At 45.5% G+C, this 27,112-nt stretch overlaps 1 protein-coding gene and 1 long non-coding RNA gene across 4 annotated transcripts in view; one reads left to right on the plus strand and one right to left on the minus strand.

Moving 5' to 3' along the window:
- Positions 1-10,976: 10,976 nt before the first annotated feature.
- LOC122211824 lies at positions 10,977-15,278 on the minus strand. The gene is made up of 3 exons (XR_006198859.1): positions 14,458-15,278; positions 13,296-13,570; positions 10,977-12,283 (listed from the first exon to the last, which is right to left on the minus strand). It is a non-coding gene; the product is annotated as an uncharacterized LOC122211824 (long non-coding RNA).
- A 215-nt stretch (positions 15,279-15,493) lies between these two features.
- TIPRL (TOR signaling pathway regulator) overlaps positions 15,494-27,112 on the plus strand; it is a 31,987-nt gene continuing 20,368 nt past the window's right edge. Inside the window, exons 1-3 of one of the 3 annotated variants that reach the window (XM_042925320.1) lie at positions 15,494-15,714; positions 22,230-22,409; positions 23,595-23,694. In XM_042925320.1, the coding sequence (XP_042781254.1) occupies positions 15,611-15,714; positions 22,230-22,409; positions 23,595-23,694 (384 nt within the window). In that variant the 5' untranslated portion in view covers positions 15,494-15,610. Of the gene's footprint in view, positions 15,715-15,770; positions 15,994-16,399; positions 16,510-22,229; positions 22,410-23,594; positions 23,695-27,112 lie in introns of those variants that run through there. The other 2 variants (XM_042925322.1, XM_042925323.1) reach the window with 2 other exon arrangements.

Below are 27,112 nucleotides of genomic sequence, written 5' to 3' on the forward strand. Positions count from 1 at the left end.
GAGCGTGTGTCTACACCGTCTATAACTGGTCACTGTTATCGCCCCTTCTTTCATTCCCGTGGGCGTTCTGGGCTCTTGGCCTCTGGACATGACGCTTTAGCGCTTAGAGTCATTTTTCCTCTTCTGCTGTTTGAATCCTACTTCACCATTCAAGTCCTAACAGAAGCACGGTCCATTTATGCCTTCCTTGACCACGAGGCAACATTCCTTTCTCTGGACTCCTGAGGCATTTCTCGATCGTGCTCCATTCTCCTTTCACTCATCTGACATTTCTTAGACACCCTCCGAGCGGCAGGTACACCGAGGGGAAGAAGACAAGGTCTTGCCCCCACCCCCCACAGCTCACGTAAGCAAATTGTGTCCATGGTTTTTTTTTTTTTTTTTTCCCTGCCCCCAGAGTGGTCAAGGTTGTACTTACCGCAAAGAAAATGTGCACATGAGCATCTGTCGTATTCACTTTCCACGCCGTATAGCCCGGGATTGAGCTGGTGACTCTGGGGGCCAGCTGGGCTGCCCTTTCCACAATGGCTTTGGCTTGGGGCTTCTGGGAGGAAACACCGTGAGCAATCCGAGAACAGCGAGATCTCCTGCACCACAGGAGCACTTCCAGCTCCTTGACGCGGTGGACGAGGAACCTCCAGAAGCTTCTGGGCAGCGTGGGCTTTGTTTTCTGGTTGCCCCATGGCCATCGTGGAGCATCACCATCTGGCCCTGGAGGGCAGACATGATCTGGGGTAGGAGACGGCTGCCATCCCAGCTGGTGGTGTGAAAAGGGAGCGTATGTCTTTTTTCTATGGAGATGTGTCACGTTCCCCAATACGCTATCTGCTTCCTAAGGTCAGAGGTGATGTCCTTTACTTCAGTATTGTCTACAGAGAACAGTGCCTAGAATACAGAAGATACAACATGGATGCTCTCTTGACTGGGTGTGCCCTGAGGCAAGCGATTCCTCCTTCCCCTTTCTTTCAAACCTAGATTCCCCCTCTGTCATTTAGTCCGAAGTGGCGCTTCCTGGGCATCGTGGCCCGTATCATTAGCCTCTTTTCCCAACCCAGCACAAACCAAGCTCGTGTATGTTGGAATACATAAAATAACGCAATATTTGAAAGATGGCTGACAGGATTGGGGTGCGATCTGTGGCATGGACCCTTAGGACTCTGGGCAGATGCTCCTCACCAGTCCCCACTTTACCCCTGCTCGGTCACCTGAGTGGCTTCAGAATTACTCACAACAAAGAGCCAAAAATCATTGGGATTTCCAGAATTCCGTGTTAGGGTCAAGTAATAGTTGCCTGCATCTTTCTTTCCACGTTTGCGTCACAATCAGGAAAACAGACCTGCGTGGTTGAACGTTTGACTCATTATAGTAACGGATATTTGCATGGCCGTTAATGGTTTAGGAAGGGTCCCACATTTGTGAGGAAGCTAAGGGAAGTCATTCGATCGTCGTCGTTATTATTATTACCACTATGAGGTTACAAAAATACAGATTCCAAACATTATCTCAAGGCCTTATGGCATCGCAAGGCAGTAGCAGATTCAGGAAACGAACAGGCCGACGATCCCAACTCCTGTGGTCTTTGCATTACATCACACGGTGTTTTTTGCTTCACTTTCCCAAAAGCCCACCTCTTCTAGCCCTCAAAGATTTCTTTCATTGTGTAAGGAGGAAATAGATGTCTACATTCGGTCACTTCCCAACACGCCTAGTTCACAGCCAAGCTGAAGTAACCACCCTTGGTTTCAAATACCCTGCTATTTATTTATTGTTTTTAATTTTTTTTTTTCTGAATGTTTTTATTTATTTTTGAGACAGAGAGAGACAGAGCATGAGCAGGGAAGGGGCAGAGAGAGAGGGAGACACAGAATCGGAAGCAGGCTCCAGGCTCTGAGCCATCAGCACAGAGCTCGATATGGGGCTCGAACTCACAGACTGTGAGATCATGACCTGAGCCGAAGTCGGATGCTCAACTGACTGAGCCACCCAGGCGCCCTGGCAACGTTTCTTTTTTAAAAATAAATTTGGATGGGGGCGCCTGGGTGGCTCCGTCGGTAGAGCGTCCGACTTCGGCTGAGGTCACGATCTCACGGTTGGAGAGTTCGAGCCCCCGCGTCGGGCGCTGTGCCAACAGCTCAGAGCCTGGGGCCTGCTTCGGATTCTGTGTCTCCCTCTCTCTCTGCTCCTCCCCCCGCTCACGGTCTGTCTCTCTCTCTCTCAAAAATAAACATCAAAAAAAAAATTAAAAATTAATTTGGATGCAGTCAACTCTCCATAGGAGAAAACTCCCGTGGGTTTTCTGCGTCCTCTCTCCCAACCCACTTAGCTTGTTGAAATATTTATATTCTCACCCCTGCCAGGCTCCTCCCCTCCTTTTTGAATTCCTCAAAGCCAGAATTCCCTTATTCTCTCCTTCTGCTCCCTCCCCTGCACAGAACCTGGCCTCCCTTGTACATTCTATGTGAAAATTGGGGGATGAAGGGCCGTGGCTAGCGGTACTCCGGGAGATGTTGCAAGCAGGTTCTTGTTTCCACTGAGCTCTTTGGTTGTAAGGAACGGAGACTCTCACAAACGGACTTGACAGACTTGACGAGATGATACCCATGACAGTGAGGAAAGAGCCATCTCAGCCCAGGGACTGAGTTCTTCCCTTGTTGCTCTGTGACGAAACCTCTCTCTTGAGTGATGGAGCCCTCTTTTCTCCCTATGGGTCTGATGCTCTGAGCCCATTCTTTGTTTGTTACAACACCTGTCAGTGGACGGGCTGCTGACTTCCTCTCTCAATGCTGTGGAGCTGGAGTCCCAGTCTTGGTCCTCAGATCTGTGACTGCATCTTCCACCCAGATGGTCCCACCAACGGGATGCTTCTGTCTGGGCGGTTTCTCTCCTCGTCTACTGTTGGATTTCTCCCGAGGCGGTCCCTGTCTCCCTGGGCTTCCTCCCACCAACTATCTCTGGAATCCATCCCAATCCTTGCCTTGACCCTGGGAGTCCATCCAGTCCCCAGCCTGGCCCTTCCCACTGTTGCCCAAGCCCTGGATCATCTGTCCGCTCCCTTGAATGGTTTGCTGAATGACTGCTGTGTCACTCACGGTTCCAAACAGGCTCTGAGGACACACACATGAGTAAGACGAAGGTCCCTGCCCTTGAAGAGCTCAAAACTGAGGAGTTTTGATAATAGCTTCAACTGAATGGGTAAATCAGTGAGGAATTGGAAGCTATTTTGAATCGGGAGCCAAGAAAAGTCGGAGGGAAATAAACGGACCAAAGGAAGCAGGAAGGAGAGTTTGTGACCTAAAGACAGCCCGGTAGAGCTATAGTTTGGTTCAGTGTGGCTCATTTGGAAGGTAGAATCACACTGTTATGATACAAAGCAAGTATTTAAAATTTTTTTTTAACGTTTATTTATTTTTGAGACAGAGAGAGACGGAGCATGAAGGGGGGAGGGGCAGAGAGAGAGGGAGACACAGAATCCGAAGCAGGCTCCAGGCTCTGAGCCATCAGCCCAGACCCCGACGCGGGGCTCAAACTCACGGACCGCGAGATCGTGACCTGAGTCGAAGTCGGACGCTTAACCGACTGAGGCACCCAGGCGCCCCCAAAGCAAGTATTTTATTGCTGATTCTTCCTATTGAGATTCCCAGGAAATTGAACAGAGCGGAATAGTTTTAGCACTGGGCCATTTTATCTGTGTTTATGCAGCCCCAGCCCCAGTTGTCCCATATGTGTGTCAAAGGTACTCTTCACCGTGTGGATTCTGCAAGGCAAGGTGAGTTCTAAGCTGGCTCTTCCTGACACTTAGAAGATTCTTGGGTCCATTCCTCCCATTAGAACTAGCTCAGGGAAAGTGCCACGAAATGTCAAGGCCTTCCATATTATTTTATTAGGAATGTGGTTTCATTTTTTTTTCATTTTTGAGATCTTAGCATAATCGGATTTTCAGAAATTTCTTTTGAAATATGTTATAAAATTATTTATCCTAGGGGCACCTGGGTGTCTCAGTTGGTTGAGCGTCCGACTCTCGATTTCCGCTCAAATCACGATCCCAGGGTCATGGGATCGAGCCCTGAGTCAAGCTCCGCATTGCGAGTGCGGAGCCTGCTTGGGACTTTCTCTCCCTCTCTCTCTGCCCCTTCCACGCTCGCGTTCTCTCTCCCTCTCCCTCTCTCTCCCTCTCTCTCTTTCTCAAAAAAAAAAAAAAATTATTTATCCTAACGAGATGAAACTTTTATTACTGCTTATCTATAGCATGACCACGAAAAAAAAAAGCCACGTAATGGTTTTTGAGCAGGAATAAGGAATGTCGATATGGTCTAGCCTCTTCCCAAACTTGCTCTGCTCCACCTAATACATCACACTGTTCCTTCTTTTTGGCTTCTCCGTGGGGGATTCATAGCCTTTTTGGGGGTCTGCTTTCACATGAGAACCCTGCAATCATTCCAGTCTGGTCAGCGGCCCCTCTCTCTGTATTTTCGTAGCGCTTCCCACACGTGTCTATTGGCATTGGGGACACTGTCTATGTGTCTGTCTTCTAGGTGTAGATGGACATTCCTAAGCATACATACCTTGTCTTTCTCATCTGTCAATCCTCAGGACCTAGCAGGTGCCCGCACCGCGGTTGGCTCTCGGTAAAAGCGTCTGAATCCGTGAGTAAGTCCAGTCACAGGCCCAGACTTTTTTTTTTTTTTTAAATACTTTTACATGCCTCGCAAAAAGGCATTGAAGCGCTCTGTTAAAACATAAATTGGGGGGCGCCTGGGTGGCTCAGTCGGTTAAGCGTCCGACTTCGGCTCAGGTCACGATCTCACGTTCTGTGGGTTCGAGCCCCACGTCGGGCTCTGGGCTGATGGCTCAGAGCCTGGAGCCTGCTTCCGGTTCTGTGTCTCCCTCTCTCTCTGCCCCTCCCCTGTTCATGCTCTGTCTCTCTCTGTCTTAAAATAAATAAACGTTAAAAAAAATTTTAAAAAAACCATAAATTGGTAAATAAGCTGGAGGAACATGCCAATCACTAGTACTAAATCACTAGTGTGCTTGTTTCGATTAGTTTATCAGATAATTTTGTTAGTTACGTAATGAGTACTGAGATAATGAGACACAGAGAAAGTGAGCTTTAACTGGAGAAGGTGTGCAAGGTTCCACGGTGACCTGACCTGCCTCAGGAAAACAGGGGACGCTTTAAGGGACTCCCTGCTCATCGGGGATTGATGTTAAGGGTACGAGTAGAGGAAAGGGGGTGGAGGCTATGATCAACCAGGCACAAAGGTTGCTTAATATACCGTTGAAAATTCATGTGAGCTTTCTGGTTTTATTTATTCAACAAATATCCATGGAAGGTTTATCACGTGCCAGGCACTGTGCTAGGGAATTGGGGAAGATGAACCCACAGCTTCTCCCACGCAGGTTCTTTTTTTTTTTTTTTTTTTTTAATTAAAAAAAATTTTTTTTTAACGTTTATTTATTTTTGAGACAGAGAGACAGAGCATGAACGGGGGAGGGGCAGAGAGAGAGGGAGACACAGAATCGGAAGCAGGCTCCAGGCTCTGAGCCATCTGCCCAGAGCCTGACGCGGGGCTCGAACTCACGGACCGCGAGATCGTGACCTGAGCCGAAGTCGGACGCTTAACCGACTGAGCCACCCAGGCGCCCCTCCCACGCAGGTTCTTGACGTGCGTCACCTGGACCAGCAGCAGCAGTATCACGTTGGAACTTACTGGAAATGCAGAGTCTTCGAGTTCCCTCGACGGAGTGGTAATAAACCCTCTAAGTAACTCTGTTGCACACTAACGTTTGAAAATCACTGGCTTATACTATGTGGAGAGAAGCAGAGGAAAAAGCGGACCGTTGCTATGTGATGAGAGAAGAGCTTTGATGATGCTGAAGAGAAGGTTCGGTGACAGCATGAAAGAAACATTTCATTCTGACAGGATAGGTGGGGAGGGAAGATTTTCTCAAAGACAGAACACCGGGGCCTACGTCTGAAGGAATTTATGATGAGTGAGCCAGATGGGGCGGGAGGACGGACATTCTCAGGCCAGAGGGGTTTGTGCAAAGGCCCAGGGGTGGGAAAGAGAGAGAGAGAGAGAGAGAATGAGAGAGAGAGCAAAGGAGAGGGGAAGGAAGGAGATGGGGGTGCCGTTCACCGATATCCATGAAAAACAAATTCTTACGTACGTTTTTAAGCTGTGTATAGACTGCTCCTTTCAGCGTCCTTAACTGAAATCTTTCCGTGAGGACTCTGCGTCCCTCGCAGCCCTCGTGAGCTGGGTGGCTCATTCTTCCCGACCCCGTATATGGTGGTGGGTTTCAGTCTCCTTACTCGACGGTGGTGCTTCAGAACCATTGCTTTTCCAACACTCCCTGAACCCCCTACCCTCTGAGGCCAAATCACCCCACTTTATCGTTCTCCCACCGTCCTCCGCTCTGTCGTCTCCAGGCCTGTCTGAGAGACTTGGCAACTGGCCTTCCGTTGCCTGTCCCTGCTAAGTCCTGCCATTACCCAGGGGACCTCAGTGCTCAGCAGATAGTCTACCCATCCAGAATCCTGGCCCGGCGGCCCCCGGGAACAGTTTCAGTTACCTGTAGCCCCTTTGCTGAAATTAGGATGCCCTACGCATAGGTTGGCGGGACATGGGTCACGGTCTACATCAGGTGTCTCACAAATACGCTTAGCTGAAGCTGAGATCATACTATGTTTTTAACGTAAAAGAAGAGCGTAAGTTAAATTTTATTCATGTTAAGAATAAATTTTTCTTCTAATGTTTATTTATTTTTGAGAGACAGAGCACGAGTGGGGAAGGAGCAGAGAGAGAGAGAGACACAGCATCCGAGGCAGGCTCCAGGCTCCGAGACGTCAGCACAGAGCCCTACGCGGGGCTCGAACTCACGAACCGCGAGATCATGACCTGAGCCGAAGTCGGTGTTTAACCGAAGGAGCCACCCAGGCGCCCCTATTCATGTGAAGAATGAAACGGGGATGCGCGGGTGGCTCCCTCCGTCCAACATCCGACTCTTGATTTTGGCTCGGGTCACGATCTCACCGCTCGCGGGTTCGAGCCCCGTGTCAGGCTCTGTGCTGACAGTGCGGAGCCTGCTCTGGATCTCTCTCTCTCCCTCTCTCTCTCTGCCCCTCCCTCTTCCAAAATACATACACTCAAAAAAAAAAAAAAAGAATTAAATGAACTCATTTTGTAAGTAACTTATCCCAGTGTCTGACACAGAATAGGTGTCCAAAACATGATAATTACGGTCATCACTATTTTTAGCATCAGGCTCCACCCCTTCCAAGCACACAGGGGTGCATACACGCCGACACACCCCTCCCGGCAGAAGAAAAACACCGTGACCAGCAATTTGTAGGGACATCACATTTTCTCCCAACAGCCCAGTGCTCTCTCTTTCTGGGTGAAAGCTGCCTCCGGGGTTGCTGTGTTCTGAAGATTCTGAGTTTCACGTACCTAAGACTAGTGTGGAGGGCTTGCTAAAAACGAAGTACCCCTCTGGAATCAGATCCCACTCTTAGAGATGGCGGATTAAGTGGTTCCGGGGTGCACGTGGCCTCAGGACCACACTTGAGAACGAGCGACGCTCTGAGCGACCCGCGTGCCCTGGGCCTTTCTCCACTGCTGCGGCTGCATTTATTTATGCCGATGGACCGCTTACCGGGCAAGGGCCTTTGCGAGGCTCTGTGCTAGATGTCCGCTTGTGTCCACCAAGGAAGAGGCCTGATTCCAACTGAGGATCCCCCCAGATCTCAGCCCTGTTGTCCCCCACCCCGCCTCGACCAGCTCATCCCTGCCTCCAGGGTCTGAATTTTACGTTGAGGCTTGTGCTTTCAGAAAGAAAGCCTGTTTTAGCCATTCAAGTTCCCGGCCCCGTAGCTTGCCTCAGTTTCTTTTATCCTTGTTTTGGCTACAAAAGAAGCGGGGGGAAAAAGAAAGAAAAATATTTTGGCCATACAGCATCCCTGGACAAAAAGAGCATGGATTCCTGAGAGCAAAAAGAGCACGGATGCTCATTTTGTTGTTGTGTTTTTTATTTTATTTTATTGACTTACTTACTTATTTACTTATTTTAAGCCATCTCTACACCCCGCATGGGGCTCGATCTCACAACCCCGAGATCAAGGGTCGCATGCTTCTCTGACTTAGCCAGCCAGGCGCCCCTATTCGTTTTGTTTTTAATCCGTGTTTCTCGGCTGGCGGCCTTAGAATCCCTGGTTCACTTGCTCATTCCTGCCTTCGGACATTAGCATACGGTGTAGTTCCCCGAGTAAATTTGTGCATAAAAAACTGTGCATATAAAACTGTGCATAAAAATCTGTGCATATAAAACTCTCTGGAGTTTTATAACTTTGTATTTGTTACCCGAATTAAGGCACACACACGCATCTACCTGTACCAGAGTCTAGTGCTATAAAAACACTTTCGAAATCTGTAATCTGTCTTATTGAAGAATCATCCGGTAATTTTCCTCACAACCTTTCCAGATAACGTTCGAATCAAGGTCTTCTGTGTGTATATATTTTCCCGAGTCCCCAAATGCCCACCTATGTACTGAAACACCACCAATTCTCTATGAAATGGACCAGTGACTCCAAAAGTTCACATTATTGTCACAAAGAGATAGTACCCCTGTTTCCCTTTATAACAGATCCTAAAATAGCGTCATTTATGGTCTGTCAGCTTTTCTGCCACTGTGGCATGCCATGCGCCTGAAGCTAACAGTCACAACGGGTCCCTCTATCATATGCATGACCCAACAAAGCGCTACAACGTTTGTGTAATTAAAACTGCGATGCCCGGGGTGCCTGGGTGGCTCAGTCGGTTAAGCAGCTGACTTCGGCTCAGGTCATGATCTCGCAGTCTGTGAGTTCGAGCCCCGTGTCGGGCTCTGTGCTGACAGCTCAGAGCCTGGAGCCTGTTTCGGATTCTGTGTCTCCCTCTCTCTGACCCTCCCCCGTTCATGCTCTGTCTCTCTCTGTCTCAAAAATAAATAAACGTTAAAAAAATTAAAAAAAAAAAACAAAACCGCGATGCCCAACGTGAACATCAAAGACCAAAAAATTAACACAAACAGTGCTACTGATTCCCAACATGGTCACCACTATCAGCCATTCGAGTGCTCTGAGAGGGTCTCAACACAGCTAGGGACCCCCAGCTCTCTGGATGGCCAGCTGCTTCCTGGCGCTCAGCAGCTCTCCAGGCAGGTGAAAAGTCACATCGGCCCTGGGTAAATTCAAAGAAATGCCTCAGAGGCCTAAGGAGGAGTGTTCATTCTCATCGATTGGGTTTCTCCTAATCCAAATGGGCGTATATCGGGTTATAGCAGTAACTATTGAAGACTAGAAGACTGACCTGTAAGTAGATACCCCCCCGTTTTGCAAATTTGGTGAGCCTACATAGTTTTATTGTTGACTTTCGGAATAACCTGGTCCACACCTTTATTCCATCCTTTTGCGGGTCCCCAAACCTTGCCAAAGTGTTGATGAGACATCGGGTCTGTTTTGGGTCACAGAAAACTGTAACGTACGTAGAGGTAAAATTTCATAACTTCTCTTGCAACTTCTTTTTTCATATCCCATTCTGCCAATATTTTCTGTCCCCAGTGGGGCTTGCCTTTACTAACTATAACACATACTTAAAAACCCTTCTGTTTCTCCCCTAATCAGCCCAAAGCCCACTGTTACAAACACTGGGGGTGGGGGGTGTATATCTATCTCTGAGAACCATTGTCTCCAAAGTCGAGAGGCTTGTACTAACGTGGCCCCATTTAGTCATGCTGACTGGGCTATGCTGAACACGGGACTCGAGCTGAGCCAGTCAGATTCTCCCTTCTGGAAATTTAAAACGTGAACCAAGAAATGGCTATCAAGATGTCTACCAGGAAGCTTCTTAAACACGTAGAATAGACTACTTTGCTAAAGCTAGTTTGAAGAGGGTTTCTGTTACTGTCAACCAAGAGTAACGTGACTAAGATGCTCCCTTAGGGAATGTGCTTTGTGTTTAATATTCTCTACAGGCATTTAAGTCAGGAGACACTTCTAGGCCCTAGGCTAACCCACTGTGAGCTGCTCTCTGTGCTGCGGGGGCTTACAAAACATCTCACATGTCTGCTGCTCCTCTCCACCTTTCTTTTTTTAATGTTTATTTTTGAGAGAGAGAGAGCGTGAACGGTGGAAGGCAGAGAGAGAGGGAGACACAGAATCCGAAGCAGGCTCCAGGCTCCAAGCTGTCAGCACAGAGCCCGATGCGGGGCTCGAACTCACAGACCACAAGATCATGACCTGAGCCGGAGTCGGAGGCCCAACCGACCGAGCCACCCAGGCGCCCCATCTCCACCTTTCATAAGAACTTTTCTTCTCCTTGCCCACGTCGGAAGGGACCAAAGGGTCCCGACCGCCACCTCCTCTGTTTGGTTTTGATACAAGTACAATTCCTTTTGAGGGTTTTTGAAAAAAAAAAAATCAGTTTAGGCAGCTAGTGAAAACAGGGAGCCAGAGAATGGATTTTTTTTTTTTTTTTTAAAGCACAGGAGGAAAATAATATACATAAAGTGAGATGAGCGGTCAGGATGAAAGCATGCCAAGATCCTTATGTTGTCTGAGAGGAGGGTAGTCGTATAAACTAATAGGCTTTGGGAAGTACGCATGTTGGAAATTTCAGGGGGAACATTAAACGGGAATAGAATATACAGCTTAAATCCTTGGCCTCGTGCACTGTAAGCAAGAAATTCAGGGAGTGTCTATGGTCACCTGTTATAAGTATCTCTGGCCTGTTAGAGCTATGAAGCTACAATAGCACAAAATGAGCCACAGTGATGGCCTTGCAGGTAGACGACCTGCAAGCCTCTTTTTTTTTAAATGTTTATTTATTGTTGAGAGAGAGAGAGAGTGGTGCAGAGAGAGAGAGAGAGAGACAGAGGATCTGAAGCAGGCTCCAGCAGACAGCCCAACATGGGGCTCAAACTCACACCCCATGAGATCGTGACCTGAGCTAAAGTCAGATGCGTAAATGACCGAGCCACCCAGGTGCCCGTAGCTCACAGGCCTCTTTGGGGACTTTAGAACATATATTCGACGCCCGAGTGGGACGTTTAGCGCTGAGGCAGTGAGATTTGAGAAAACTTTAAATACCCTGTTCCCTCAATCGCTAGCCCCCTTCCTGTCTTTAAGATGGTCCTGGTTTGCTTCAAGGCTCTAGGATGACCTCCTTTGAGGCAGACACCTGGCAAGAGGGTGCCAGTTCTCTCTGCGCCCAACACCTACCCCTTCTCGTGGCTTCTGGATCCTTAGCTATATTCACTGTCAGGGCATCCAGAGGGCAAGATGCAAAGTCACATCTAGAACTTGTAAACAGCAAACGAATCGCAATAATTTGGTAACTTATGTTGGCAAGATTCCAGGAAACCAGCAGCCAGATTCCAGGAAATCTGTATTTCCATGCTGAGGATGCTGGTCCAGCGAAGGAGGAATGTAATTTTACAGAGAGCCGAATAAGCCGGTCTGTGGATTCGATGTGCTGGTGTGAGCAGCTGGGACTCGTTCGTTCAGTAGGCTCACTGCAACTTGATCTCAACCATGACCCGTGATGCCGGAACTAGAGATCCCGAGTTTCTTTCGTTTAACGGAGAAGTAACGCAAAGATGTAGGGGACAAGCACGTTGGCATGGATTTCGCTCACGTCACCTGCTCATCCGCCTCCTAATTATGTCCCGAGAGGACTAGAGTCCGTGCCCTTTACCCAGAAATACACTGACGGAAGGGGCACCGCCATCCTTGAGGGGTGTTTCGTTGGCTGGCTTCTGCAAGGCAGGGATGGAGATAGGAGATGTGCCATTAAGAGTGGACTCCATGATTTCCGTGAGGATGTAGCGATGTCCAAGATGGCAAAACCCAAATAGCGGTACTTAACCGGCCAGAGGCAACGGTGACTATAATAGGCAGCAAAGACAGAGTGATCATCAGAACGGGTTGACCCACAGAGATCTTGGGAATGCGGGGGTAACTGACAGTGGGTCCCGAGGCCAGAAATAGATGAGCGATACCTTAAGGTTCCCCTTGACGTGTACTACCAACACAACCCCGAGTATAGTGAAACAAACAAACTGGGATCGCCACGGAAGCCACAGCTGCTCCCTAATTCCCAGATCGGAGTCAGTTCACAGACCCTGAACCCCTAGAACGAAGGAGAAGCTGGGCAGCCTTGTAGATGGGCAACGTGGCCAAATTGTTTGCAGTTTTAAGGTTCATCTTTCTGCATGCTCTCTTGCAGAGCAGAAGGGAATCACTCTGAAACAGAAGAGACAGTTAAATCAAATTATAACTGATGCCATATACATACTTGAACAATATCTACTGTTTAATGACCACGATCTTTCTTCTAGAAACGCCCCCGCCTCACACAGATCTTAGCATTCCGTGCCCATGTGCATCATCTGGAATTTCACATATGGGGGAACAAAGCAAGTCGGACTTCGTTTCCACAGGCTCTTCCTCAGAAAATTCCTTTTCCTCTCTTTTTATATGATCGTGTCTTTTCTCTTGGGGGTCCCTGTCTTTCTTTGTCATCGCAGAATACACAGGTTAGTTGACAGGCATCCTGATTACGGTGTTGTGATATCCAGGCCACAGACCGGATGCTTCTCTAACATCCAATCAGTCACCTAGCCCTCTCCCATATCTGTCCTCGCCTCTCTAACCCCTCGACTACTGCCTTCAAGTAGGTCGATGGTCCACAAGGTCATTTGATCACTTGACATTAATATCTGTAAAAAATCGAGCACACATCCCAATATTTGTTTGCAAATAAAATACACATGAATATGTGATATATTATATACATTATGAAACATGCACAAAAACAGAACTAAAAAAGGCGGGAGATAAATATAAATAGAAGTGTTAATATTTTCTTCCTCCCCTCCAATGCATTTTGCAGTATGAGGATACGTGTGCATGGATCTCACTTTGAAGACACAAGTTTAGGCCATCACACTATCTCACGGAGGCAGTGGCCCCTAATCACCCATTGGAAAAAGTCCCAGGTTCTTCAGCATGACATTCAAGTTCCTTCTCAATTTGGCCCATGCCCACATTTTTCGACTCATCTCCTAGACACTCCCAGTAATGGGCTCGTCTGATCACTCCATCTGTACAGTCTGCTCTCTGTCCCCAAACACACACACACACACACACACACACACACACACACACACAACTTAACTGTTTCTACCTAAGTTGCTTAATTTTCTGCACAGAACTTATCCATTTATGAAATTATAAATCGTATTTGTTTACTTACTTATTACCTGTCTCCTCCATTATCATGAAAGCTCTAAGACGAAAGGGATCTTGCCTGTCTTATTTCCTGCTGTGTCCTTAGGCCTAACACAGATTCTGTCACCACAGTTCAGTGCCCCAAAAAGCCTGTGTAATGAGCAAATTTCTATAATAACCCGTTGGTTGTTCTCAGAACTGAATCTTGACAAACTTGAGTGGTAGATGGCTTGATTTTGCGGTTCAAACATCCTTTGTCCAATCTAGCTGAAGAATCACGTCCCAGGTATTATGCCTTCCCTAGAACCAGTTTTATAAAGCAGATAGTTTTTGCATGATAATACTTGAATGGGGATGGACAGTACCCAGTTAATGCCTAAATATCTCTCTAATGTGTGAGTGCTTTATCTTTCTTTATTTATTTATTTTGAGAGACAGAGAGAGAAAGCATGAGCAGGACAGGGGCAGAGAGAGCAGGAGAGAGAGAATCCCAAGCAGGCTCTGCACTGTCAGCACAGAGCCCAACTGGGGGCTTGAACTCATGAACCGTGAGATTATGACCTGCGCTGAAACCAAGAGTCGAATGCTTAACCAGTTAAGCAATCCAGGCACTCCTCTAATGTGTGAGTGCTTTAAATTGTACCTTTAAAGATTTGTTTCTTTGTACTCTCAAGAATTTTAGTCTTAAAAACTCTAATAAGTTGCTGAATTGGAGGCCATAGAGACAACGGGTTAAAATGTTAGATTTTAAATTTAAATTAAAAACTCCTTCTAATAGGCAGTCTTCATCATATCTTGCCTAGGAAAATCTGGGAGGAGGACAAATGTTTTGGAAGGGTAGGTGGGAAAGCACTGACTCAGGTCTGGATAGTGTGGCCTGGTACTTCTCTGTCAAGGCCAGCTTACAGAAGATGCTATAATAAAATCATTTAGACTAAGATGTAAATGACCGATTAAGCAAATCAGTGGCCCGTTGCCCTATCTAGGAGTATTTGAAATTTTAGATGAAATTGGATAGATAAATGGATAGATAGATAGATAGATAACACACATTTCAAGGGGAAGGCAGTCCTGCCTTGTATCGCTGAAATCATGTCTAGGAATTCCATTGTCAAGCTCTGTTGTAAGACAGGGTGAGAGTGCTATTTTTGTAATAAAACGAATGGTTGGCAAATAGCAGTGCTTACATTTTGACAATCATTTGGATGAGTGGACACTGAAGTTGATTTAAATCAACATGTTGGCCCAGAGAAAGAAATAAGTACATCCAGCTCCAGGGTTTAGGAAAAGCCTTTTGAAGACGTATCTGATCAAGGCAAATCATTCCTTGGCTAGGGTGAGGCCCAGGGGCTGGAGAATCTATATTTTTAAAAGGTGCCAGGTTGAGTCTGAAACGGGATAGGTCTGAATACGCTTAATAGGTTTAAGAGAACAGCAAGAATAAGGGCTTAGAAGTAAGGCTGAGTGCAGATGGGTAGGGCTAAGAGGGAGTTTCTGGAAACGAGACCGGAAAGACAGATTTGGGAAATGTCCTAACACCAAGCCATGCTGTTTTGCGGCAACTGAACCCCAAATCATCAGTTAAGTGATTTGCCCAAGGATGCACAAAACAGCACTGCAGAAGTGGATTTAGCACCGGTCTCTCCGGTATTGCTTCCACCATATCAGGGGCCTGGACCAGGAGAGCCTTGACCTGTCCGAAGGATGAAATTTTTGACAGGAGTCTGTCTTAGTTAAAAGTAGTTACGTGTCCACTTCTAAATCATGTAACGCTTGGTGCAGGACCTCCTAAATTACAAGGATTTCTGTTCTGTGGCCTCAACAGAAGAATATAGGGGCCTCTCCTTTGCACAACGATTCGCCAAAATGCAAGGTAATCACACTGCCTTGCGAGGTCCGGAAAGGCCTTGTAGAACTCGCTTTCTCCACCTCCGGCATTCCGTTAAGGACTCCCATCGGTACCAGCAAGTATCGGATGACGATCCAACGAGTCCGGGGACGGGGGCGGTGCGTCCCTGACCACACCCACTGCCGCCGAAGCCCCGCCCCTCAGCGTTTTCTCCCCTATGCTGTTTTCCGGTGCATCGTGACGTCAGACGTGGGTCACGCAACATTGGCGCCTGGTCCCGGAAGCAAAAATCGAAAGGGCGGGGTAGGCGGAAAGGAGGGCCTGCGTCCGGGTCGGCCGGCAGGGGGCGGGGCGGGAAGGGGCTGGGCATGGACGGCTCGGAAGCCGAGGGGGCTGGGCTGGACGGAGGCGGAGGAACCGGTGTCGGCCGCCGCCGCTGCCGCCGCTGCTCCAGCCTGTTCCGCGAGGCCCGCGCCGGCGCCGCCTCGGCCATGATGATCCACGGCTTCCAGAGCAGCCACCAGGACTTCTCCTTCGGGCCCTGGAAGCTGACGGCGGCCAAAACCCACATCATGAAGTCAGCGGATGTGGAGAAGTGAGGCTCCGGGACTCGGGACGCGACGCGGCGCGGGGCGCGGGCCGGGGAGCTGGGCCTGGGCGGGAGGCAGGGCGAGCTGCACGCAGCCCCAACCCTCCCCGGGGCGGAGGCTCCGTCCCTGAGGACGGGACCTTCGAAATGACATCGGGAGAGAATCCTGTCGCCACCTCCCGCCCTGCGGTGGGGGGTTCGCCAGGCGCTGCCTTCGTGCAACTGTCACTCCGCCCGGGTTTGAGCGGCGCTTGACTGTTCCGGTGGACTTCGCCCTCGCCGCAGGTCCCTACCTGCCCCAGCCTGCCACACCTTTAGACCGTTGCTTCCTGAGTGGCTGGGCCCGGTTTTCTTGGGGGTCGATAGCGGGGATGATACATGTGCTTGGGTTTTGAGCGCGTCAGGTGCTGTGCCAGGCGCTTGAGATACGGCAGATGAAAGAGCCTCTTGCAGGAATTGACCGTCTTAGGAGAGAGACGGAGAGGCCATTGTAATGCCGGGTGAATAACGGATAGAGACGTGTACGCGAGGTTATTTGAGATCGTTGAGAGGGGACAAGGCGTCCGGGAAATTCGGATGCCCGAGTGGATCTTGATGAAAATCAGAGGCACGGGGTGGGGGTGGTCGCGTGTGTGAAGCCGGGAGGCCAGGCATGGGGCGAGCCGGGAGGCGTTTGTGATGCCTGAACAGGATCTGGACAGAGTTTGGGGCTGTCAGGGGACACGTGTAAAGCCGGGAGGCCGGGGAGAGTGCGGGCCTCCATTTGTTCGAAGAACCGTTTCTGCCTGGTTGGAGCGAGAGGTACCAGAGCGGGAGTAGTGGGAAATGGGAGGGCCCCAGGGGAGTGGAGCTACTGAGGGAATTTGTATGCCAGGCTGAGGAGTTGGTATTGTATGGGGGCTCCCGCCGGTGTCCTTTTGTACGAAGGAGTGACCTGGGCAGATGTGCACTCGGAAAGATTTCTCGGGGGTTGGGGGGGGGGGGTGTGGGATGCGGAGGATGGATCGGAAGGCCACAGGACTGGGTAAGGAGACCAGTTAGAAAGGGCAGAGGAGAGGAGAGGTTTCAGGAGATTAGGTGCCTGGATGGCCACTTGACAGCAGGAGGGAGGAGAGAGGAGAAATCTATGCCGATGAGAAGATTTCTGGCTTGGGAATAGGAATGGGAAGCCTCGCCATTGAACACGGTGGGCACAGGAGGAGGACCAGATGGGGGCAGTTGTTGGCTAGAGGATGAGTTGAGATGGTTGAAGTGTGAGTCGCGTGGGGGTTCTAGAGTGGTGGGCATTTGTCTTGGAACTCCAAAAAATGACTGTCGGTGGGTTTAGATTTGGGAATCATCAGCTTATAGTTGACATCTGGAGCCTTGGGCGTGACCTAGGATCATGTAGAAGTCATCCTGAAGAAAAGGAAAGGTTATGGGATGGTATCCTAGGGAACCCTAGGGTATTTTAAGATTCAGGCAGAGGAAGTCACCAGGGAAGAGAGTCATGAAAGGATGGTTTAGCAGTGTAAATTAGTGACTAATTATTTTATGTACATAACCGGAGTATTTTGTAAGACCCCTAGATTTTTTCAGGTATATATTGGGGAAAATTCAGAATCATGTCTTATTTCATGTGTGCGTTATTCCATTAAGTAGTTAAAATTTATTTAATTGAGTGCTTTTTTATGGAATTTTTGTCCTAATACATTCAGTCTTCATCTTATTTAATCTTTGAAGTATTTAATTTTTTTTTTTTTTTTTTAAATCTTGGTGTAGGGGCCCCTCGGTGGCCTGGTCAGACTTGGGCTCAGGTCATGATCTCATGGTTTGTGAGTTCGAGCCTCACATGCACCCGGCTCTCTGCTGTCAGTTTGGATCCTCTGTCCCCTCTTTTCTCTGCCCCTCCCCCATTCACTCTCCCCTGTCTCTCTCTCTCTCTCTCTCTCTCTCTCTCTCCCTCTCTCAACAATGAATAAACATTAAACAAAATTTTTTTAAATTTTGCTTTATTGTAGTAGAAATACTTAACATGAGATCTATGTTTGTAATAAATTTTTTTTCCCCCTTGGGAGTTTGCACTTTTTTTTTCTTGGAAGTATGTGTGTGTATATATCTGTCTATATTTATATCTTTATCCATTTATCCTTCGACGGACACCAGTTGCTTTCATATCTTGGCTATTGTAAATAATGCTGCAGTGAACATTGGGGTACATATATCTTTGCAAATTGGTGTTTTGGTTTTGTTCAAATAAATACCCACAAGTACAATTGCTGGATCGTATGGTAGTTCTATTTTTAATTTTTGGAGGAACCTCCATAGTCTTCCATAGACTGCAAAATGGCTGCACCATTTTGTATTCCCATCAACAGTATATGAGGGTTCCCTTTTCTCCACATCCTTGTTAACACTTGTTATTTCTTGTCTTTTTAATTTTAGCCATTCTGATAGGCAGATATCTCAATAGGGTTTTGATTTGCGTTTTCCTGATGATTAGTAATGTTGAGCATCTTTTCATGTATCTGTATGTCTTTTTTGGAGAAATGTCTATTCCGCTGCTCTGCCCATTTTTATTTTTATTTTTAGCTGCTCTGCCCATTTTTAATTAGATTGTTTGGGTGTTTGTTTTTTTTTTTTTTTTTTTATTGAGTTGTGTGAGTTCTTTACATATTTTGGATATTCATCCCTTATTGGTTATTTCATTTGCAAATATCTTTTCCCGTTGGGTAAATTGCCTTTTCATTTTGTTGATGGTTTCTTTCGCTCTGTAAAAGCTTTTTAGTTTTATGGAGTCCCATTTATTTATTGTTTTTGTTGCCCTTGCTTGAGGAGACGGATCCAAAAAATATTGCTAAGACTGATGTCAAGGAGTTTATTGCCCAATATTTCCTTCTAGGAGTTTTATAGTTTCTGGGCTTACAATGAAATTGTCTTTAATCTATTTTGAATTTTGATTTTATTTTTGTGTATGGTGTAAGAAAGTGGTTCAGTTTCATTCTTTTTCTTTGTTTGTTTATATTTTAGAGAGAGAGCGTGTGTGTGCATGAGTTAGGGAGAGGGAGAGAGATTCAGAATCTCAAGCAAGCAAGTGCTATGCTCAGTGCATGGAGCCCGACACAGGGCTGGATTTCATGACGCTGGGATCATGACCTAAGCCAAAATCAAGAGTCGGATTTTCAATCAACGGGTCCACCCAAGCAACGCTCAGTTTCATTGTTTTGCATGTAATTTTCCGGTGTTCCCTACACCACTTATTGAAGAGACTATTTTTTCCTCTTCGTATAGTCTTGCCTCCTTTGTCAGAGATGAATTGACCATATAAGTGTGGGCTTATTTCTGGCCTCTCTAGTCTGTTCCATTGATCAGTGTGTCTGTTTTTGAGCCAGCACTGTACTGTTTTGATTACTATAGCTTTGTTGAAATCAGGGAGCATCATACCTCTATCTTTGTTCTTCTTTCTCAAGATTGCTTTGGCTATTCAGGGTCTTTTGTAGTTCCCCTCTTTACACGTTTTGAAGTTTACAATGCTTTATTATTAACTACAGGTACAGCAGATTTCTAGAGCTTATTCCTCTTGCTTGACTGAAAATTTGTGTCTGTTGATTAGTAACTTCTTTCCCCACCCCCCCAACCTTTAGTAACCACCGTTCCACTTTTTAAAAAAAAATTTTTTTTAACGTTTATTCATTTTTTGATAGAGAGAGACAGAACGTGAGTGGGGGAGGGGCAGAGAGCGAGGGAGACACAGAATCCGAAGCAGGCTTCAGGCTCTGAACTGATAGCACAGAGCCCGACATGGGGCTCGAACTCACGGACCGTGAGATCGTGACCTGAGCTGAAGTCGGACGCTTAACCGACTGAGCCACTCAGGCGCCCCCACAATTCCATTTTGTGATTCTGTAAATGTGACTATTTTAGATACATCATTTAAGTAGAATCATGCAGTGTTTGTCTTTCTGGGACTGGTTTATGAGGCCCTCAAGGCTCATCCACGTTGTTGCATATCGCAGAATTTCCTTCTTTTTTTTTAAGGTTGCATTGTGTTCCGTTGTGTGGATAAACCATGTTTCCTTTATCCGTACATCTGTGAGTGGACGTTAGGTGGTTTCCACATGTTGGCAATTGTGAATAGTGCTGCTATGAACATAGGTGTGTTAATCTCTCTAATACTTGATATTTTCTATTTCCTTTTTTTTTTTTTTTAAGCAGGCTTCACGCCCAGCACAAAACCCAACGTGGGGGCTTGAACTCACGGCCCCGAGATCAAGACCTGAGCTGAGATCAAGAGTCAGACACTTCAGGCGCCTGGGTGGCTCAGTCAGTTGAGCATCAGACTTCAGCTCAGGTCATAATCTCATGGTTCGAACGCCACGTCGGGCTCTTTGTGCTGACAGCTCGCTCAGAGCCTGGAACCTGCTTCGGATTCTGTGTCTCCTCTCTCTGCCTCTACCCCACGCGCGCTCTGTCTCTCAAAAATAAATAAATGCTTAAAAAAAAAAAAAAAGTCGGACATTTAACCCATTGAACCACTCAGGCATCCCAATATTTTCTATTTCCTGATAATGAATACATTTTACTTAAATTTATGATGAACAATTAACATTATTAGATACCTTAAAGATGTGCAGCTTAAAATGTTAAATCACTGATAGGTGCACACATACATACACAGATGTATTACTATTATTATTATTTTTTATTACTATTTTTATTATTATTATTATTACTATTATTACTATTGTGTCATAAACATTTTTCTACATTATTATATTTTCTTGTTAAACATTTTTAACGATTCTATAATGTTTCATTCATCGTATGGATAGACCGAAGTTTACATTATGGTTTATTTCCTTATATTCGGACATTCCAAGTATTTCTCTTTTACTATTATAAATAAGATGGTTTTGAATGTCAATGTGTATAGCTCTTTTCTGCATTGGAGATTATTTTTTTATTACAGATTTCCCATTGCTGCCCTTTGGAGTCAGAAAATAAATTTGATGAAATTCCCGGTACTTTCTCCCTAATTGGTGCCCCAGGGGATAGACTGTAGATTTGCACAATCCTTCCAGAAATCCATGTAAGCAAGTGCTGGTTTCCCTCATCAGCCTTGGTGCTTTTGCCTTCTTCATTACCACCTTTTAAAACTTGTGACAAGGCAGGGCACCTGGGTGGCTCAGTTGGTTAAGCGTCATGATCTCACTGCTTGTGAGTTTGAGCCCCGCGTCGGGCTCTGTGTTGAGTTGTCTCAGCTTGGACCCTGGAGCCTGCTTCGGATTCTGTCTCCATCTCTCTGCCCCTCCCCTGCTCACGCTTTGTCTCTCTCTGTCTGTAATATAAAATAAAACATTAAAAAAAATAAAACATGACAATTTGAGAATTATACTGGAAAAGTTGTTTTCCTACAAGAGACAGCATCTTTAATTGCTATATTTTCTTCGTAACTTTAATTAATATAATTGTGTAAGAACAAAAAGTCTACCAGAAACATGAAGCTTATGGAAACATGAGACTGTGGTATGTTAGGTCATCTCCTAGACAGTCATAGGAGGATTGGAACCCATATTTATTCTTGAAAGTGGTGGGCCTTTGATGACCCAGGAATGAAATAGATGTTTCTAGTAGGAATCAGTATTTTTTTCCATTGTTTAATTTGTTCATGTAGTTTTCTTGGCTTGTTTGTTTTTAATATGTATGCAAGACTTGATTGGTATGTCTGATTGGAAATAAATCTAAAGCAATTAGAAAGAGGGTAATTGTGATCTTAGGATATGTGTGATCTTTTATTGGATTTATGTAAGAATATATTCTTTAATATAGTGTTATTTTACCTTATCTAACAATAATAGCTGTGTAACTGTTCAAAAATGCAGAAGTCTCGGGGCACCTGGGTGGTTCAGTCGGTTAAGTGGCCCACTTCGGCTCAGGTCCTGATCTCAGGGTTCATGAGTTTGAGCCCCGTGTCGGGCACTCTGCTGTCAGCATGGAGCTTTGGATCCTCTTTCTCCCCCTCTCTCATGCTCATGCTCACTCTCTCAAAAATAAATACTAAAATATTTATTTTTATATATATAAAATAAACATTAAAAAAAAAAAATCCAGGGGCGCCTGGGTGGCTCAGTCGGTTGAGCGTCCAACTTCGGCTCGGGTCATGATCTCACGGTTTGTGGGTTTGAGCCCCGTGTCGGGCTCTGTGCTGACAGCTCAGAGCCTGGAGCCTGCTTCGGATTCTGTGTCTCCCTCTCTCTCTGCCCCTCCCCTCTTCATGCTCTCTCTCTCTCTGTATCAAAAATAAATTAAAAAAAAAAAAACATTAAAAAAAAAAATCCAGAAGTCTTAAAAAAAAAGAAAATCGAAAAGAAAACCTTCTGATCTGCTAAAGTGGCTGTCGTAGAACACTTGCACTAAAGTCCCGTGCCTTCTTTGGGGTCCCTTAGAACTTTACTCAGGGCACATTTAAATTTTTGCCTCTGTTGCACACTTTATAATTATACACATATTGGAAATATTACCTGACTTTTGGTTTTGCATAGGTTAGCCGATGAATTACATATGCCATCTCTGCCTGAAATGATGTTTGGAGACAACGTTTTAAGAATCCAGCACGGCTCTGGCTTTGGGATTGAGTTCAACGCTACGGATGCCTTAAGATGTGTAAACAACTATCAAGGAATGCTTAAAGTAGCCTGTGCCGAAGAGTGGCAGGAAAGCAGGTAAGAATCTCAACATTTATGGGTTAAGTGAAAAAGAAGAGTGGGGCGCATGGGTGTCTCAGTCGGTTAGGCATCTGACTTCGGCTCAGGTCATGATCTTGCGGTTCGTGAGTTCGAGCCCCACCTCGGGCTCTGAGCTGACAGCCCAGAGCCTGGAGCCTGCTTTGGATTCAGTGTGTCCCCCTCTCTCTGCCCCTCTCCTGCTTGCACTCTCTCTCTCTTTCTCTCTCTCAAAAATAAATAAACATTAAAAAAAAAATGAAAAAGAAGAGTTGACAGAAATCTTCTGTCATGATATGTGTATTTTATGAGAGTGAAGGGCAGGTATTATTATTAACTTAATAGTTGGATCGTTCTAGAAGTCATTTTTCCCATCCATAAAACGGAGATTAGTTACCCTACCTTTTAAATACTTGTTGGGTTAAATTGAATTACGGTTGAGTTGAGCCATGCAAGGTTTACATTTTTGAGCTTTCAGTGTTCCTTGGTGAAGACACAGTAGGCTGTGTACTTCACTGTTCCTGTTTTTGAAGAAAAATGTTTACTGATGATTTGAACTGTAAATGTGAGGAGCATTAAAATAAAGAAAAACGTGTTTTCTTTGATAATCAAATTGGCAGTTATTTATTTTGTGTCTATCGTATACTAACTAGGTACCTTGCAAGATACCAAGAAGTATAATAACGCCTTTATTTATTATTTTTTTTAATTTTTTTTTTAACGTTTATTTATTTTTGAGACAGAGAGACAGAGCATGAACGGGGGAGGGGCAGAGAGAGAGGGAGACACAGAATCGGAAGCAGGCGCCAGGCTCCGAGCCATCAGCCCAGAGCCCGACGCAGGGCTCGAACTCACGGACTCACGGACCGCAAGATCTTGACCTGAGCTGAAGTCGGACGCTTAACCGACTGAGCCACCCAGGTGCCCCAATAACGCCTTTAAACTGTGTCCTCAAGGACTATACTAACTAATTGGAGAGACCACATCAGCATATGACAAGTTTAATAACTGTAAATATGCAGACAAACCAAGAAGGATCTTGTATTAGTGAATTATGACAAGTATATGTATGTATGTATTAGGATGTTTGCATTATTTGTAGAATGTAACTTGGTGTGATATATGAATACAGACAGCCTATATTCTGCATTACTGAATCTGATCCTTCTCATTTTAATATTTGAGGACGGAGGGCGAACACTCCAAGGAAGTTGTTAAACCATACGATTGGACCTACACAACGGATTATAAGGGAACGTTACTTGGAGAATCACTTAAGTTAAAGGTAAATCTTTATTTTTTGCTTTTATGATAAAGTCACTAGCTGTCTTGGACAGTCTCAGCATTAGAACTTTCTAGTAATGGATTATTTTTGCCATTACTTTTCATCCCACTTTCTTTCTAGTGAGGGGAAGCTTCAGAACCTAATGTGAAGGGGTTTTGCTAATTGATTATAAGCCGAAAATAAGAAGGCCACAGTGAAACAATTTTTATTCTCAAAAGTAACCATGGCAAACCGCCTTAATGTTACCGTTATCACTGTCAAGAAGCATTCAAGGGGCACCTGGGGCGGCTCAGTCGCTTAAGCGTCTGACTTCCGCTCAGGTCATGATCTTACAGCTCCTGGGTTCGAGCCCCGTGTCGGCCTCTGTGCCGACAGCTCAGAGCCTGGAGCCTGCTTCGGATTCTGTGTCTCCCTCTCTCTCTGCCCCTCCCCTGCTCGCGCTCTGTCTCAGTCTCTCAACAATAAACATGAAAAAAAAAAAAAAGAAGCATTCAAATGTGCATCTGTTCTTGGTGTGGTTAATTGGGTGATTGAGACAGAACCTGCTAGTTAATAGCTTACGGTTTTCCAGATGAACAGGTAGGTGGGCAGATAGGACCTTTGTTCAGACCGCTTATGTTTTTGCCCTTCCTGCACTATGTGTGAACCTGGTATGACTCCAGGCCAGTTACCGAATCTGAGTCTCAATTTATTAGTAATTTGGGTAAACAGACATATTTACCTCACATCAGAGTTTTGATAGGAGATAATCTGTGGGAAAGCTCTAGGTGAATTCGAAAGCCCCGTATTAATAATGCGAAGTTGCATCTGTGTGAGTCCTACTTAGGAAGAGATTCGCTTCGCGGTGAATGATGCTGGGAAAGTGGATTTGGTAGGTGTCGTATTGGGAGCTTAGCTACATTGCGAAATCAGACCGTATGACTGAAGTGAAAATCTGGCTTAGGTTGCACGTCTCTGATGATCAGAGATAACATTATGGAGAACAAAATTATTTTACCGTAAATGAAATATTTATTGGAGACCCTATATCATGTGTTGGTGCTTAGGCAGAAGTGTTAAGGAGATGAGTTGTGTATGGGCTTCTGGTCTCTACAGAGATTTTTAGTCTTGGGAAGACAGAACTTAAAGCGGGAATTCAGTTCTCAGTTTTTGCCGCTCTTATAATCCAAGCTTTACCTATTTTTCTGTGCTGCTTCTGAGACAAATACACACATTTTTTGAGAGAACATGTATTCATTCACTCACTGACTCGCTCTTGAGCTCTTCTCTGTGCCAGGCACCAATCCTAGGAGCCATGGATACAGCAGAGAACAGACAAAAATCCCTCCTTTATAGTCTGTGGGGAGCAAGGTTATGTCAGCCCCTTAATACTTCACTGATGAACGTTCTCCTTTCTGTCTCACTCCTGATTGAAAAACTTTGTAAAGAACACAGTCCATTTGAGATTTCATTGCCGGGAGTGAAGAAATGGGAACTTGTTTTAACCCTGTGCAGGAATGATGACTTCTAAAAAGCCTCCCCTAGGTTATGAAGTAGCATTAGCTGTGACCGAGGAGCTAGAACCACGGCAATAGAAACGGGAAAAGGAGAGTAGAGGGAGGCGAAAGGCGTGTGTTCAGTCCTCTTCCTGACACTTCCGCCTGTAATGCAATTTGTTCTGAGGCGTTGTTGACAAATAGCGGTGTGATCACCTGCTTACTGGAGTTCAGGCTTTGGCAGGCCTGGGTTCAGATCCCAGCACCATCGCTCAACTTGGAAAAGCAATTTAATCTTGCTGAATACTGTTTCTCACTTTGGTAAACTGGATAATAGCAGTTGTGGGAAGTAAATAAGATTACATATGTAAAGTGTTTAGCACAGTGTCTGTTATACAGCAAGATCTCAATAAATGGTAGCTGCTGTTATTAATAATATATCTCAAATGTCAGGGGAACTAAAGTAATATTATTGAAATACCAAAACTAGAAGTAGATATATAGATATAGTATCTAAATATTTATTCTTGCTTTATGGTCTAAACAGAGTTGTGAGTACGTTCCTTTGCTTTCTTAAAAAATTGAGTATCTTTTTTTTTTAAATTTTTTTAATGTTTATTTTTGAGAGAGACAGAGACAGAGCATGAGCAAGGGAGGGACAGAGAGAGAGGGAGACACAGAATCCGAAGCAGGCTCCAGGCTCTGAGCTGTCAGCACAGAGCCCGACGCGGGGCTCACACTCACGAACCGTGAGATCCTGACCTGAGCCGAAGTCGGATGCTTAACCGACTGAGCCACCCAGGCGCCCCTTGAGTACCTGTTTTCTAGGCAAAAGTGTTAAAACTTTGTTGCTTAATCTTCAAAATAACCTTGTAGGTTAGGCCTTCTTATCCTCGTTTCGTGGATGAAGAAATAGGTTCAAGATCTTAAAGTATGTATCTCTTGATAACATAATACCAATGCTGTAGCTTATTGGTAAGCATGTTGTATGTGGAAGATCACTCCACGGGCACATTTTTTGCATTTGACTTTCTTAATACCTAAGGGTTTTTTTGATCTATAATATTACTTGGGATTTTAAATTATTTAATGCTTACACCCTTTCTGAAATCAAAAGCCCTAGTGTATATAGGAAATATATGCCTGTGTAGGAGCATATATCTTATATGAACCGTAAGAATGTCAGAATGAGGCATTAGAATGACGCCTTTCCTTTTGCACTTAAATTCTTGCCTTTTAATTGCTGGGAGCTGCTGGTGTGTGTGTGTGTGTGTGTGTGTGTGTGTGTGTGTGTGTGTGTGTGTGTAGTGCTTTCTCACTCTTTTTTGAGTTGTTTTACCTCTTACTCGTGAGTTGTAGCATAATTTAAGAGAAGAAAGCCAGTCATAGAGTTGTGCTGGCTGCTTTCAAATCCAGCTTTGCTATGTATTGGCTGGGCCACCGTAGGAACATCTCAAAGATTATGGTATAAGAATCTTAGGAGGTCATAGGGCGCCTGGGTGGCTCAGTCAGTTGAGCGTCCGACTTCGGCTCAAGTCAGATCTCACAGCTTGTGAGTTCAAGCCCCGCGTCGGGCTCTGTGCTAATAGCTAACCCACTCGCATTCTGTCTCTGTCTCTCTCAAAAATAAATAAATATTAAAAAAAATGTTTTTAAGGACTGTTAGGAGGTCAGATGCCTAAAAGGTACCTGGCAAAATGTGGCCATTTTCTTCTTTTCGGTTAAATACGTAAACTGACATTGTAGGCACACACCCTCTCTTTCTCAAAAATGAGTAAATAAACTTTTAAAAAAAAAAAAAAGAAAAGAAAAAACTTTCTTGTCCTTACCACCATATATATATATATATATATATATATATATATATATATATATATATATATATGTATATATATAAAATGGCAAATATAGGGGCGCCTGGGTGGCTCAGTCGGTTAAGCGGC

This window comes from Panthera leo, chromosome F3, assembly GCF_018350215.1.
Source record: "Panthera leo isolate Ple1 chromosome F3, P.leo_Ple1_pat1.1, whole genome shotgun sequence".
NCBI classification, from domain to species: domain Eukaryota; kingdom Metazoa; phylum Chordata; class Mammalia; order Carnivora; family Felidae; genus Panthera; species Panthera leo.